At 36.1% G+C, this 14,215-nt stretch overlaps 2 protein-coding genes across 3 annotated transcripts in view; both read right to left on the bottom strand.

The window, feature by feature from the left end:
* Positions 1 to 479: 479 nt before the first annotated feature.
* LOC307167277 (E3 ubiquitin/ISG15 ligase TRIM25-like) lies at positions 480 to 3,567 on the bottom strand (the record flags this gene model as incomplete). The annotated part of the gene is made up of 7 exons (XM_079886262.1): positions 3,252 to 3,567; positions 2,435 to 3,007; positions 2,191 to 2,286; positions 1,681 to 1,914; positions 1,312 to 1,465; positions 1,169 to 1,228; positions 480 to 1,024 (listed from the first exon to the last, which is right to left on the bottom strand). Exons 1-7 carry the CDS (start codon positions 3,444 to 3,446, stop codon positions 480 to 482), a joined length of 1,857 nt encoding a protein of 618 aa, XP_079742388.1. The 5' UTR covers positions 3,447 to 3,567.
* Positions 3,568 to 7,219: 3,652 nt separating this feature from the next.
* Positions 7,220 to 14,215, bottom strand: part of LOC307167574 (E3 ubiquitin/ISG15 ligase TRIM25-like) — a 25,984-nt gene continuing 18,988 nt past the window's right edge. Inside the window, exons 1-7 of one of the 2 annotated variants that reach the window (XM_079886783.1) lie at positions 13,373 to 13,539; positions 12,311 to 12,906; positions 12,060 to 12,155; positions 11,587 to 11,820; positions 11,218 to 11,371; positions 11,075 to 11,134; positions 7,220 to 10,937 (exon numbers count right to left, since the gene is read on the bottom strand). In XM_079886783.1, the coding sequence (XP_079742909.1) occupies positions 10,387 to 10,937; positions 11,075 to 11,134; positions 11,218 to 11,371; positions 11,587 to 11,820; positions 12,060 to 12,155; positions 12,311 to 12,868 (1,653 nt within the window). In that variant the 5' untranslated portion in view covers positions 12,869 to 12,906; positions 13,373 to 13,539 and the 3' untranslated portion in view covers positions 7,220 to 10,386. Of the gene's footprint in view, positions 10,938 to 11,074; positions 11,135 to 11,217; positions 11,372 to 11,586; positions 11,821 to 12,059; positions 12,156 to 12,310; positions 12,907 to 13,372; positions 13,540 to 14,215 lie in introns of those variants that run through there. The other variant, XM_079886784.1, reaches the window with a different exon arrangement.

Genomic DNA, 14,215 nt, shown 5'->3' with positions numbered 1-14,215 from the left:
GCACTGGAAAAAGGAAGCAAATGCAGGCGATCTCAAGAATGTATGTTTATTAAACACTTAAACACAGAAGTTCAGACTCAGGCAGATGGTGAGGGTCAGACGGCTGAAGCAGGGTGGCGCAGGGACTAGATGGTCGCGATGAATCCGGCGGTGAAACAGCGTGAAGGTGAAGACAGGATCCAGACACGAAGAACACACAGCACAGGACTCCAGGAAGAAACCAACTCACGGGAAACAGGAAACACAGCACAAACATCGACCAACGATCTGACAATGAGAGAATTCAGTGAGTCTTTAAAGGAACTGGAGATGAGTGGCAGCTGGCGCCGAGCTGATTACAGATGAGATGATTGACTGATAATTGATCCGGTGACACCCACACACACACGCACATGGCACACAGACGACAATAACAAATGCACGAGACAAGCAGGAAGCAGCGCACTCATGAACCGTGACAGAAACTCAATCAATTATATTTATTTCTTGTCTGTCTGAACTCTCTTCTGCTCTATGATCCTGACAGAAGAACCTGTACCAACCCCAAACGCAGGGTATAAGCGTTCAGTGAAAGTGGTCTGGACTCTGTGAAGGAGAGTCATTGTGTCAGAGACGCTGTAGAAGGACAGAGTTCCTGCTCTGTGATCCAGATACACTCCTATTCTAGAGGAGGAGAAAGCAGGGATTGACACTTGGGCTTTAGCATGTGTGAAAAAGACATTCTGCCGAAAATACCACAATCTCCAGGATATTTTGTTGAAGCCAAGACTACAGTCATTACTGTTTCCTTTACGTCTAATTCCTTTGTAACAAACTGCTACAGCACAGTCGTTCCCACTGCACTCGACCTCCCAACAGCGACTACACAAACCCTCTCTAGACAAGATGTAGGGAAACACATTAAATCGCTCTGGCTGATCAGGATATTGCTGATCTTTATCAAAATATGATATTTTCCTGTTGTTTTCTGACAGTTTGAGGTTTCTATGTGCAGTGTTTAGATCCAGGTGAAGTTCACAGAAATCTGAAGAGGAATGAACAAAAGACAAATATCGAGCTTTAAAGTAAACTTTGGTCTAAAATGGTCTCATTGTAACAGATCATTTCCACTGATATCAATTAATCAATTAATGAGTGTTCATCTTGAAGAAACTACAGTTCAACTTACACTGCAAAAAATCATTTGGGGTCTTTGGTTCTGGAGGCTTTGTAACATTTACATTTGACACTGAAGAGACAAAAAACAAGTGTATGGTTAAATTGTTGGTTTAAGAATATTAACGACAAAATAACATATCAAAATATTCAGACCTTCTGGAGATATTTTAGCTGTCTGCTGTTGACAGACGTCCTCCAAAACCTCTCTGAATGCTGAGACTGAAACATCTTTAAAAGACAGATGAGTGTGTTGAGTGAAGCTGGGAACGTCTTCAAATGTGGGTAAAACACACACAGACTGACAGCTCTGAAATGAGACAAATAATAATTCAAACATGATTTGTAAAACAGAACTGATCTTTTTCAAAGACCAAACAAGCACCTCAATAATGTTTAGATTCCCAAAATTTTGACATCAGCACAAATGACTGTTTCCACTAAATAAAATAAATACTTAAAGCACAGAACAATGAATGGTGAGCGTCCTACAGTATATCAATTACACACATGATCATTAATTACCTTCAGACACTGGACCTGATCATCATTAATCAGAAGTTTGTCAATCTCTGCTTGTCTTTTTCTGAGTTCTGTCAGCTCTTGATCCAGATGTTTGTGAAGTTCCTCTGCTCGATCTATCTCAGTCTTCTCCTGAGCTCTGATCTGCTCTTTAATCTCAGAGCGTTTCTTCTCAAGAGAGCAGATGAGCTCAGTGAAGACCTTCTCAATGTCCTCCATGGTCTCTAGCGCTGAACTCTGATGGAGACACAAAGATCTGATCATGAAGAACATTGTTGTGACTCAAAACAATGCAGGTAGAAAGTAAATGAGTGCCAGTCAAGCTCCAAAATTGACAGATTGACAGAAGTCTCAATAAGAACACTCTAAATTGTGTCAAGGTTCTTATAACAGTTTTTCAATGAATTTTTGGTGCTCAAACCCGATGGGTCACAGTCTACTTTTATTTTATTTAAAATATCTACTTTTTGCATGTCAAACAAACTTAAAAACCAAAGAACAAAATAAACATACTTTATGAAGCTTCACAGCTTCACTGAGTTCCTGCTGACCTCTCTCTCGCTCCTGGATCAGCTTCTGACACGACACCTTTATCTCCTTTAACTCTTTCTGAGGATGTGAACATAAATAGGAAAAAATAGACCTAATATTGTAAAGGTTTGTAACAAAGTTAATCGAAATTACAGACTATAATATATGCAATATAATAATTATAATAAGATAGTTTATGCATGTTTTTAATTATTGTTGATATTACCTTTTTACTAGTCCATTCTGAATCCACAGACACCACACTGTGTCCGTTATGATTATCAGTACACAAACAACAAATACACTGATGATCATCCTGACAGTAAATCTCCAGAAGTTTCCCATGACTGATACAGATGTTCTCCTGAATGTTCCTGGAAGTTTTGACTAGTTTGTGCTTCATAAACGCAGGAGATTGATAGTGAAGCTGCAGGCGAGTTTGACAGAAGGAGGCCAAGCACTGCAGACAGGACTTTACAGCTCTGTTCTTCTCTGTAGTGCAAACATCACACTCCACAGCAGCCGTTTGTAGGGACGTCTTCTGCAGCGTCTCCATCATCTCAGCTATCAGAGTGTTCTTCTTCAGTAGAGGTCTCTGACTGAAGCTCTCTCTGCATTGGGGACAGCGGTACGGCGGCCCCTGCTCCTTCTGGCCCCAGCAGTCAGTAATACAGCTCATACAGTAACTGTGTCCACAGGGAATCGTCACCGGCTCCTTCAGAGGATCCAAACAGACTGGACAGCTGAACTGATCCACATACGGACTCGCTGCAGATTCAGACATTTCTGAAGGAGTAGCCTACATAAATATACATGTAAATCATTAATGAAAGAGCATGTATAAAACTATACAAAATACTTAGTTTTGTATATTAATATGAAAGAATCGTAAACTCTTCACCCGTAACCAGAAGAATAAACATAAATCATCCAAATGAACATGGAGCTATTATCAAACTCATACAGTAATAATTGAATGTTCTTTTTTTAGAGCAAGCTAGAAGACATAAAACAATTAGTTAACGACTCTATGACGTTCTTACCTGATTTGACAGAATAACAAATATTCCCTCCTTTACAGCTTTAACCAAACTGGAAGAGAGTGAATCCTCAAGTAGAGGCTTGTGTAGCAGGGAAATAGGTTTGTTTCTCTCAAACCCACAAGCTTCCTGATTTTCAGTAGCAGGGAAATAGGTTTCATTTCTCTCAAATCCATAAACTTGTTTATGTGAAGCCATGACTTTGCAGTTTTAATGCTCTACTCTTTGAACTTTGCTTAACATCACACCGTAACTCTCGACACCAATAATCAGACTAGTTGATAACTTACAGAAAATGTGTTTCTTTGTTTTAACTGCTTCTAACACACTTCCAGCAATCTGTGTGTAAAATGATTAAATTATTTCATGTTTGTTGTACAATGTCAATGGCATCAAAGCTTTCAGAAATCATTTGTTTTAACAAGTGATGCTTCTTTGTTAACAGCAGGTTTTCATTCAGATGCTGTGGAGAAAAATAATAATCACACACAATCTCACACAGATCATGAATTCTGGAGACAAAATAGTTCCTAAAACTGCCACATTTTCATCAAAAGATCACTAGAATGCTATTAACACAAAACACACTATTTCATTTTATTTTCTCTTTATCTGATCAAAATTACATCATTAATTACACACCAAACTGAAGAAAGCAGAAATCTAAAGATAAATCTGAAACAAACATTTCTACAATGTATAGTGACAGAAGGTCTATGTTAAAAACTGTGCCTCTTTGAAAAGGTTTCAAACAATATTTACTGACATCCACTCTGTGATTGTTGTAATGTGTGTTATATTCATATTATACACTGCCCCGCCAAAAAGTCACTATTTGGATTTAAATTGGCAAATGCTTAAGAGTCTAAGATTGGATCATTCATTATTGCAGTGATTTTTTATGTTTCTAGCATGTTTTATGTTTGGCAAGAGTTCTTCTAATTCTCATTAAAAGAGTGAGTAGCTTTTCATTTCTTAAACAACCATGAAGACACATCAGGATGACTGAAAGTCTTTGGGTTGTGCTGGAGGAGACTTTACCGAGTGCTTGACTCTTGCATTATCAAAACAAGATCTTGACCAAAAATGTATGCACCTCTTGATGGAAATCTTGTCGAAAGATCTTGTATTGTCAATGCAAGAGTCAAGCACTGTTAAGTCTATATGCACGTAAACAAAATGAGCGTGTGTTCTGTGTGATAATGAGAGAAAAAGAAATAAAATGATCTTTTATTTGAATTTTGAATCTTCCCCTGATCGACTGGTGAACATTATTTAACTGTTATTATTAAACTTAGACATTTATATAAAAAAATGTGTTCTAGACTGTATTTTAGCCGAAGGAATTTCATAATAGAAATAAACTACGAATTTAGATTAAAATGACTGCACTTAATTGGCTTACAAGTTATGATAAATAATACAGGTGTCTGAATGTGCATCTAATTTATAGAATTATTAAATAATGATTCCATACATTATTGAACCGTCATTTATAAACTTACTAATTTGTTAGTACTAGACTTAGACACACAGTTGAAGATCATGAAGTAGTTTATCTCGTCCACTACTGGGATAATGACTCTCTGGAGAGAAAAGCTCTTGGTGATAAAAACTGATCACAGTTGACATCTGATTTCTGCTGAATATGTCAAATATGTCTGATATAATTTTTGATGATTTAATGAAAAATAATAAAATAAATATTTCATGTAGTAAATATATGTTTTGACAATTTATTTAAATAATTTAATAATGACAGACAAATGACAAAATCTCACATAAATCTGAATGACAGTAGTCTAAGTTGTACATAAACCTGTGTGTTTAGCTGAAGGAATGTCATAATAGTAATAGAATCAGATTCTTAAGACAACTGTTTCCTAAAACAGCAACATTTCCACTTTGAATTAACCAAAATATTACTGTTATTAACACAAATGCAACATTTAATTGAATTTTCTCTGTATTTTATCATAATTACAGATTACATTATTAATTAATTTAGGGGGAGACTGAGGGCAATTGTAACCATTTTTTACAGTTCCCTTAATAAGTTACAGACTACTTGAAATACACTAGTGATCTTTTGATACAAGAAACAAATATAGGTGCACTAATTAATATTACAATTGGTAACACTAATAATTTCCATAAACAATGACATAATGATTTGCAATAATTAAATTACACTGTTAAACTGTAGTCTGATTCACAGTTGAATCTGAAACTCGATCAATTAGGCCCCATTTACACTGCATGGTTCAAGTGACCCAATTCCGATTTTTTCCTCTCATGTGGCACAGATCGGATATGACCGGTGAACGTGTAAGCAGGAAAAAACCACATGGATTCCGATTTTCTCAGATCGGATTCAGGCCTCACTCATATGTGGTAATAAATCGGATATGAATCGGATACGTGCATTTGCGTGTGCCATGTAAGCAGACAAATCGGATATTCCCCAGTAAATGCGAGTCGTACGTCATTAAAAAAGTGACGTCAACTCAGGTGGACACCACCAACTGAGATCACATGACTTATTATAGGCGCGATGGAGGACGAAGGCTACACACAGTGTATGTATTTTGAGTCTTTGGGGCGAAGAGACAGTGCAGGCAAAAATGCAGGGTTGTTACCGAAATAAATCCGTGTTTGAAGACATTCACGTTTCAAGATGGTTGCGCTCTGTGAGAGCTCTGCAAACTTAAGAGTTTACAACGGTTAGTCTTGCTAAATTGGAAGAAATTCAAAGAATCTCTGTAGATCTTGGAAATGGCACCGCCTAAGAAAACTGAGCCTAAAATGGAAAGCGATATGGAGGAAATCCGCAAGTCGCTCAGTCATATGTCCAGGGAACTTGTCAAAGTCACCGAACAGCTGACAAAGCTAACGCAAGTTATAGAAGAGGTGAAACAACTGAAAGCCATGATAAGCGCAAAAGACAAAATAATCAATGAACTTGAGAGAAGGCTCGATAACATTGAACAACACATGCGAATGGAAGATGTAATAATTACTGGCCTGACCATCAAACCTCGGTCTTATGCGAAAGCTGTTGCAAGTGGTAGCTATGTCAGTGAGGACGCGGAGAAAGCTGATTTGCAAACACTGGAAAGGCAAGTTCTTCAATTTTTGACAGAGAAGGATATACATGTGGATCTGAAAACCATCTCGGCGTGCCATACTCTACCACGCAAAGACAAGACAAGGCCTGCTATTGTTATGCGCTTCGTAAATCGGAAAAACAAAACTGAAATGCTGAGCCAAGGAAAAAAGTTGAGAGGAACAGCGGTGTATCTGAATGAGCATTTAACGCAGAAAATGGCAAATATTGCAAGAGAAGCCCGCTCCCTGTGGAAAATTGGAAAAATTAAGGCGACATGGACAAGAAATTGTAAGGTATTTATTCAACTTAATGGGTCAAATCCGGAACAAGCTAAAGTTTTGATGATAAGAGACTTAATAGACCTAGAACAATTTAAAAAATGAGACATAATCCTTTTTGCATTTTCGATACACCTCAAGATATGCCGATGTTAAACCCTGTGGGAATGAATATAATCTTGTCAATATGGGAATTTGTGGTCAGATCAATGGATTTATTTTGTTGTTGGACTGGGCCTGTATGATTTTATTAGAATGTCTATTCGATCCAAGTACTCACACTTTCGATCATGGTCCCAAATGTTGATATAAACAGTGACAAAATATTTGATATGGAAACTGTCTTTGCACATAATATACTAGTGCCTGGGGAATGTCACTACTTTACAACACAAGAGTTTAATGGGACTACACAAAGGTTTTCTGATGACGCATTTTCCATCATACACTTTAATAGCCAAAGTTTGAAATGTAAATTATCAAAGATTAACAACTTTCTTAGCGATCTAAAACGGACATTTAAAGTGATTGCTGTAACAGAAACCTGGTTGAAGGAAATGCAAGTTGACAGTGTACAGATCAACGGTTACAACATGTTTTACGTAAACAGGATGGGGAAAGGTGGAGGAGGTGTTGCCCTCTATGTTGATGCTAAACTGAAATGTAAAGTTGTTGAGCATAAAACTATAGCTGTGACTGATTTGATGGAAGCATTAACGATAGAAATCATAAATGACAAAGGAAAAAATGTGATAATCACTTGTGTTTATAGACCACCTGGGCCTGCTACTGATTTGTTTACAGAAAAAATTATAGAAATGTTTGAGGATGTAAAGAACAAATCAGTAATTGTATGTGGTGATTTCAATATAGATTTGGGTAGCATAGTAGCAACTAACGACTTTAAGAATTATATGGAAATTGCAGGTTTATGCCCAATGATAACCAAACCAACCAGAATCACAACTCATAGTGCCACGATTATTGATAATATATATACAAATATACACGGTGACATTATAAATGGTATTTTCATGACAGATGTGAGTGATCATCTCCCTGTATTTACAATTTATGACAATTTCTGTATTAATACTATGCAAGATAACTCTCTCGTTGTCATAAGGGATAAGTCTAGTAAAGCTATTGAGGATTTTAAAGAAGATCTTAAGAGACAAAACTGGGATCAAGTATATACGAATGACTTAAATAATGCTTATAATGCTTTCATGACTACACTTATAAATTCATATGATAAAAATTGTAAACAAATCAAAATCCGTGCTCAAACTGCGAAAAAATCCTTTGATAACCCTTGGATGACAAATGGGTTGAAAAACGCTTGTAAAAAAAAATTTATCTGTATAGAATGTTTCTTAAAAAAAGAACAGAAGATGCAGAGTGCAGATATAAAAAATATAAAAACAAACTTGTATCAATTATAAGAATAAAAAAAAGGATTATTACACCAATCTGATGGGGTCAAAAACACATGGGGTGTAATAAATAGTCTTGCATAAAGGCAAGGCCAAAATTATTACTCCCGATTTTATAACCAAGAACAACTCAGATATATATGCAACAGAAGAAATTGCAAACGAATTCAATAATTATTTTGCAAACATTGGCTCCAATTTAGTACAATACATCCCAGATGAAAACATTGATGGTAGTATTATTCCACATAGTGTTAACAGCATTTTTCTTGAGAGGGTACAAGCGAGTGAAATTTTGAAAATTGTGTATGAATTTGCAAATAAAAAGTCAAATGATTATACAGATATGAATATGTCACTGATAAAGCAAATTATAGACGTCATTGTTGAGCCTTTTACTTATATTTGTCATTTGTCATTCACTACAGGGAAATTTCCAGAACGCATGAAAATAGCCAAAGTGGTTCCACTTTTCAAAAAAGGAAATAAAAATGATGTTTCGAATTATAGACCCATATCCCTGTTACCACAGTTATCTAAAATTTTAGAAAAATTATTTGTGTTTAGATTAAAAAAAAAATTGGATAAAAATGAATTGTTAAATAATAGTCAATATGGATTTCGCTCTAATCATTCAACTGCAACAGCAATTTTGGAACTGGTAGAAGAAATAACCAATGCTATGGATAAGAAATATGTTACTGTAAATGTCTTCGTGGACTTGCAAAAAGCGTTCGACACCTTAGACCATGAAATATTATTGAGTAAATTATATAAATATGGTATAAGAGGCATAGCTCATCAGTGGGTCAAAAGCTATTTAAAAGAAAGAGAGCAGTTTGTTGAAATCATTAACACAAAATCAAAAAATTGTCCAATAACTTGTGGTGTACCCCAGGGATCGGTACTAGGTCCAGTACTTTTTCTTCTTTATGTGAATGATATAGCAAATGTTTCTAAGTTACTAAAATGTATTTTGTTTGCGGATGATACTACTTTATTTTATGCTGGCAAAAATATAAATGACGTATTACAAGTTGTAGAGTATGAGTTTGGGAAAATTATGAGATGGTTTAACGCCAATAGACTGTCTTTAAATATTAGTAAGACAAAATTTATGATTTTTAGTTGTATAAATAAGGATTTTGATGCAGCATTGTCAGTACAAGGAGTACAGATTGAAAGGACTCATGAATTTAAGTTTTTAGGTGTTGTGATCAATGAACAGTTGACATGGAAATTCCATATCGACCATGTTAAGTATCCCAAATTATAGCCGTGTTACATAAGGTAAAAGAATCTGTTAATAAATGTGCCTTGTTTTTGTTATATAATTCATTGATTGTTCCACATCTGACCTATTGCATTGAAGCATGGGGAAGTGCAAATAAGACTTATATAGAACCAGTTTTTAAATTACAAAAACGTGCCATTCGCGTTGTAAATGGAAGTGAATATAGGGCCCACACAAATCCAATATTTATACAGTTAAAAACCTTAAAATTCAATGACTTATTAGAATATAGCCTTCTAAAAATAATGTATAAAGCTCACCTGAAAACATTACCTGATAAATTGCAAAACAGATTCATCAAGAGAGTTAGTAGATTCAATTTAAGAGGAACTGAAGTCTTTCAGAAACCCGAGTTTAGAACAAAATTAAAGGAAAGATGTGTCTCAATACAAGGTGTCAGTTTGTGGAACAATCTAAAAAGTGAAATTAAAACTTCAACATCGTTTTTTTGTTTTTAAGAAGTGTGTAAAAGCATTACTAATAGAGAAATATAATGCTGCTATTTAGCAGGAAAATGTGATATTTGATTTATGACTTTGTATATGTGCTGCAAAGTAGATGTGTGTTGTAAGCGCACCTCTTTGGAATTGTAATTTAACTTATGTTGATAAGGGGCAGATATTATAAGTTTATCTTCTTTCTGCTCCTTTTCATTTCTTTTTCAAAAGAATGAAATAAAATATGAAAGGAAAATGAAATGAACATTTCACGAGATATGGGGAGGCACGGTTGAGACCAATGTTTTGCTGACTTTTTTGCTGACTTTTCAAAATATTGTGGAAAGCAAAACACTAGATAATTTTATTTGCATCAGCATTCATTGCATTTTGTGCTGTTTTATTTCCTTTTCCGGGTCAGAACGTCTACATTTGGTAGTTTAGGCAGTGTATAATTTAAATGCAAAAATCAGATACGGGTCACTTTTAAAAGATGATGTAAGTGGGTCGTCAAAAAAAAATCGGATATAGTCAGCAAATCGGATTTGGGCATCAAGACCTGCAGTGTAAATGCAGCCTTATATTTACTTCTTGTCTGTCTGAACTCTCTTCTGCTCTATGATCCTGATAGAAGAACCTGTACCAACCCCAAACGCAGGGTATAAGCGTTCAGTGAAAGTGGTCTGGACTCTGTGAAGGAGAGTCATTGTGTCAGAGACGCTGTAGAAGGACAGAGTTCCTGCTCTGTGATCCAGATACACTCCTATTCTAGAGGAGGAGAAAGCGGGGATTGGGACTTGGGCTTTAGCATGTATGAAACTAAAATTCTGCAGACAATACCCGCCCAATCTCCAGGATATTTTGTTGAAGCCAAGTCTACAGTCATTAAGGTTTCCTTTACGTCTAATTCTTTTGTAACAAACTGCTATAACATAGTCGTTCCCACTGCACTCGACCTCCCAGTAACAGCGACCACACAAACCCTCTCGACACAAGATGTAGGGAAACACATTAAATCGCTCTGGTTGATCAGGATATTGCTGATCTTTATCACAATATGATATTTTCCTGCTTTCCTCAGACAGTTTCAGGTTTCTATGTGCAGTGTTTAGATCCAGGTGAAGTTCACAGAAATCTGAGGAGGAATGAACAAAAAACAAATACTGAACAAAGTAAACTTTGGTCTAAAATGGTCTCATTATAACAGATCATTTCCACTGATACTTATCAATTAATGAGTGTTCGTCTTGAAGAAACTACAGTTCAACTTACACTGCAAAAAATCATTTGGGGTGTTTGGTTCTGGAGGCTTTGTAACATTTACATTTGACACTGAAGAGACAAAAAACAAGTGTATGGTTAAATTGTTGGTTTAAGAATATGAATGACAAAATAACATATCAAAATATTCAGACCTTCTGGAGATATTTTAGCTGTCTGCTGTTGACAGACGTCCTCCAAAACCTCTCTGAATGCTGAGATTGAAATGTCTTTAAAAGACAGATGAGTGTGTTGAGTGAAGCTGGGAACGTCTTTAAATGTGGGTAAAACACACACAGACTGACAGCTCTGAAATGAGAATAATAATAATTCAAACATGATTTGTAAAGCAGAACTGATCTTTTTCAAAGACCAAACAAGCACCACAATAATGTTTAGATTCTCAAAATTTTGACATCAGCACAAATGACTGTTTCCACTAAATAAAATAAATACTTAAAGCACAGAACAATGAATAGTGAGCGTCCTACAGTATATCAATTACACACATGATCATTAATTACCTTCAGACACTGGACCTGATCATCAGTAATCAGAAGTTTGTCAATCTCTGCTTGTGTTTTTCTGAGTTCTGTCAGCTCTTGATCCAGATGTTTGTGAAGTTCCTCTGCTCGATCTATCTCAGTCTTCTCCTGAGCTCTGATCTGCTCTTTAATCTCAGAGCGTTTCTTCTCAAGAGAGCAGATGAGCTCAGTGAAGACCTTCTCAATGTCCTCCATGCTCTCTAGCGCTGAACTCTGTCAGAGACACAAAGATCTGATCATGAAGAACATTGTTGTGACTCAAAACAATGCAGGTAGAAAGAAAATTAGTGCCAGTCAAGCTCCAAATTTGTGTCAAGATTCTTATAACAGATTTTAATTTAATTTTTGGAGCTCAAAACCGATTGGTCACTGTCTACTTTTATTTAATTTAAAATATCTACTTTTTGCATGTCAAACAAACTTAAAAACTAAATAACACATACAGAACATACTTTAAGAAGCTTCACAGCTTCACTGAGTTCCTGCTGACCTCTCTCTCGCTCCTGGATCAGCTTCTGACACGACACCTTTATCTCCTTTAACTCTTTCTGAGGATGTGAACATAAATAGGCAAAAATAGACATAATATGGTAAAGGTTTGTAACAAAGTTAATCGAAATTACAGACTATAAATACAGTATTATGCAATATAATAATTATAATAAAATAGTTTATGCATGTTTTTAATTATTGTTGATATTACCTTTTTACTAGTCCATTCAGAATCCACAGACACCACACTGTGTCCTTTATGATTATCAGTACACAAACAACAAATGCATTGACGATCATCCTGACAGTAAATCTCCAGTAGTTTCCCATGACTGAGACAGAAGTTCTCCTGAATGTTTCTGGAAGCTTCGACTAGTTTGTGCTTCATAAACGCAGGAGATTGATAGTGAAGCTGCAGGTGAGTTTGACAGAAGGAGGCCAAGCACTGCAGACAGGACTTTACAGCTCTGTTCTTCTCTGTAGTGCAAACATCACACTCCACAGCAGCCGTTTGTAGGGACGTCTTCTGCAGCGTCTCCATCATCTCAGCTATCAGAGTGTTCTTCTTCAGTAGAGGTCTCTGACTGAAGCTCTCTCTGCATTGGGGACAGCGGTACGGCGGCCCCTGCTCCTTCTGGCCCCAGCAGTCAGTAATACAGCTCATACAGTAACTGTGTCCACAGGGAATCGTCACCGGCTCCTTCAGAGGATCCAAACAGACTGGACAGCTGAACTGATCCACATACGGACTCGCTGCAGATTCAGACATTTCTTTGCAGTGTTCAAAGATGAACAGATTCTCAGCTTCTGTAAAAAAATAGTTTGAGAGAAGACTAATCACAATTTTATTTTTTTTTAACTGAGGGGAAATAAATTCTATTCTCTGCTGATAAACTGCAGGCTGTAAATGCTGTTGTATGCTGTCAATAGAGTTTAACTTGTATTTATGCAGAAAAGTCTTAGTCATGATCACCACAGAAATAGGTTTGTATTTTTAAACAATCTTCTAAATCATAAAGAGTAAAAGTAGTTTTGAGGTATGTAATCAAGTATTTAAATTCAATAGTAACTCACTTAAGTTTTCATTAGACAACAAAATACAAATATAATTGTTTAACAATTAAGTCCAAAGCAAAATGTTTCATCAGGTCTGTTACAAGTTACAGGATTAGAAACTGTACAAACACACACACACACACACACTTGCACGCGATTCTTTTTTAAAAGCAGACAACATGATAGTCATAATCATTGCATCTTATGAAGTCCTTACCTCGACAGAAATTCAACTCAAATACGATTTGCGTTAAAGCTTATAAAGCTTTTGACACAAAGAGCAGCGGTGTTGATCTGTAACAGATGTTGAATCACTTGTGTAGAGGAGAAATAGCCTAAGTTTCATTTCTCTTGAATTCAAACACTTCCTGGTTCTCAGCGCGTAAACAAAATGGGCGTGTGTTCTGTGTGAGATAATGTGAGAAAGAGAAATAAAATGTATATATTCCCCTAATCGACTGGCGAACATTATTTAACTGTAATTATTAAACTTAGACAGTTATATAAAAAAAATGTGTTCTAGACTTAAAAAAAAAAAAAAAAAAAAAAAAAAAAAAAAAGCCCACAATAGGGCTTGGGCGTCGTGACGTCATACTTGGCGTGGCGGCCATGTTGATGGCCTCGCGAATGTAAACATACAGCAAGTCGAACGAGGAAAAGCAGAGTTGGGAGAAAGAAAAAAGATGTTAAAATCCCGAAAAGGATGTGGAATTTACCTGGATACGTTAAATAGGGAAACCAGGGACCAGTAAGTAATGTGGACAAATTTTCCTGTAAAATATCCCGTATTTTAATAACTTAATATCATAACATTAATGTTAGCCCTTCCATCGGACCTGTCAGTCTCTGTACTGTTGTCCTGTTGCTACCCCCTTGCCCTTCCAGAAAAACAGATGTTTTCAAAGCATCGTTTTGCTTACTTGAAGGCAACCTTAGCGTGATATTGGCCTTTTTAAGATAACAGCGCGTGGTTGTTGTGAGAGCACGATTTCATGCCAATCTGTAAGCAAAGTCACGTTAGACCTAGCTTCACAACTCGCTTAATTAATGCTGCAGTTTT

The sequence above is a fragment of the Squalius cephalus genome (genome assembly GCF_949319135.1).
Source record: "Squalius cephalus genome assembly, chromosome: 11".
In the NCBI taxonomy this organism is placed as follows: Eukaryota; Metazoa; Chordata; class Actinopteri; order Cypriniformes; family Leuciscidae; genus Squalius; species Squalius cephalus.
This window is presented reverse-complemented; position numbering and strand designations above follow the sequence as displayed.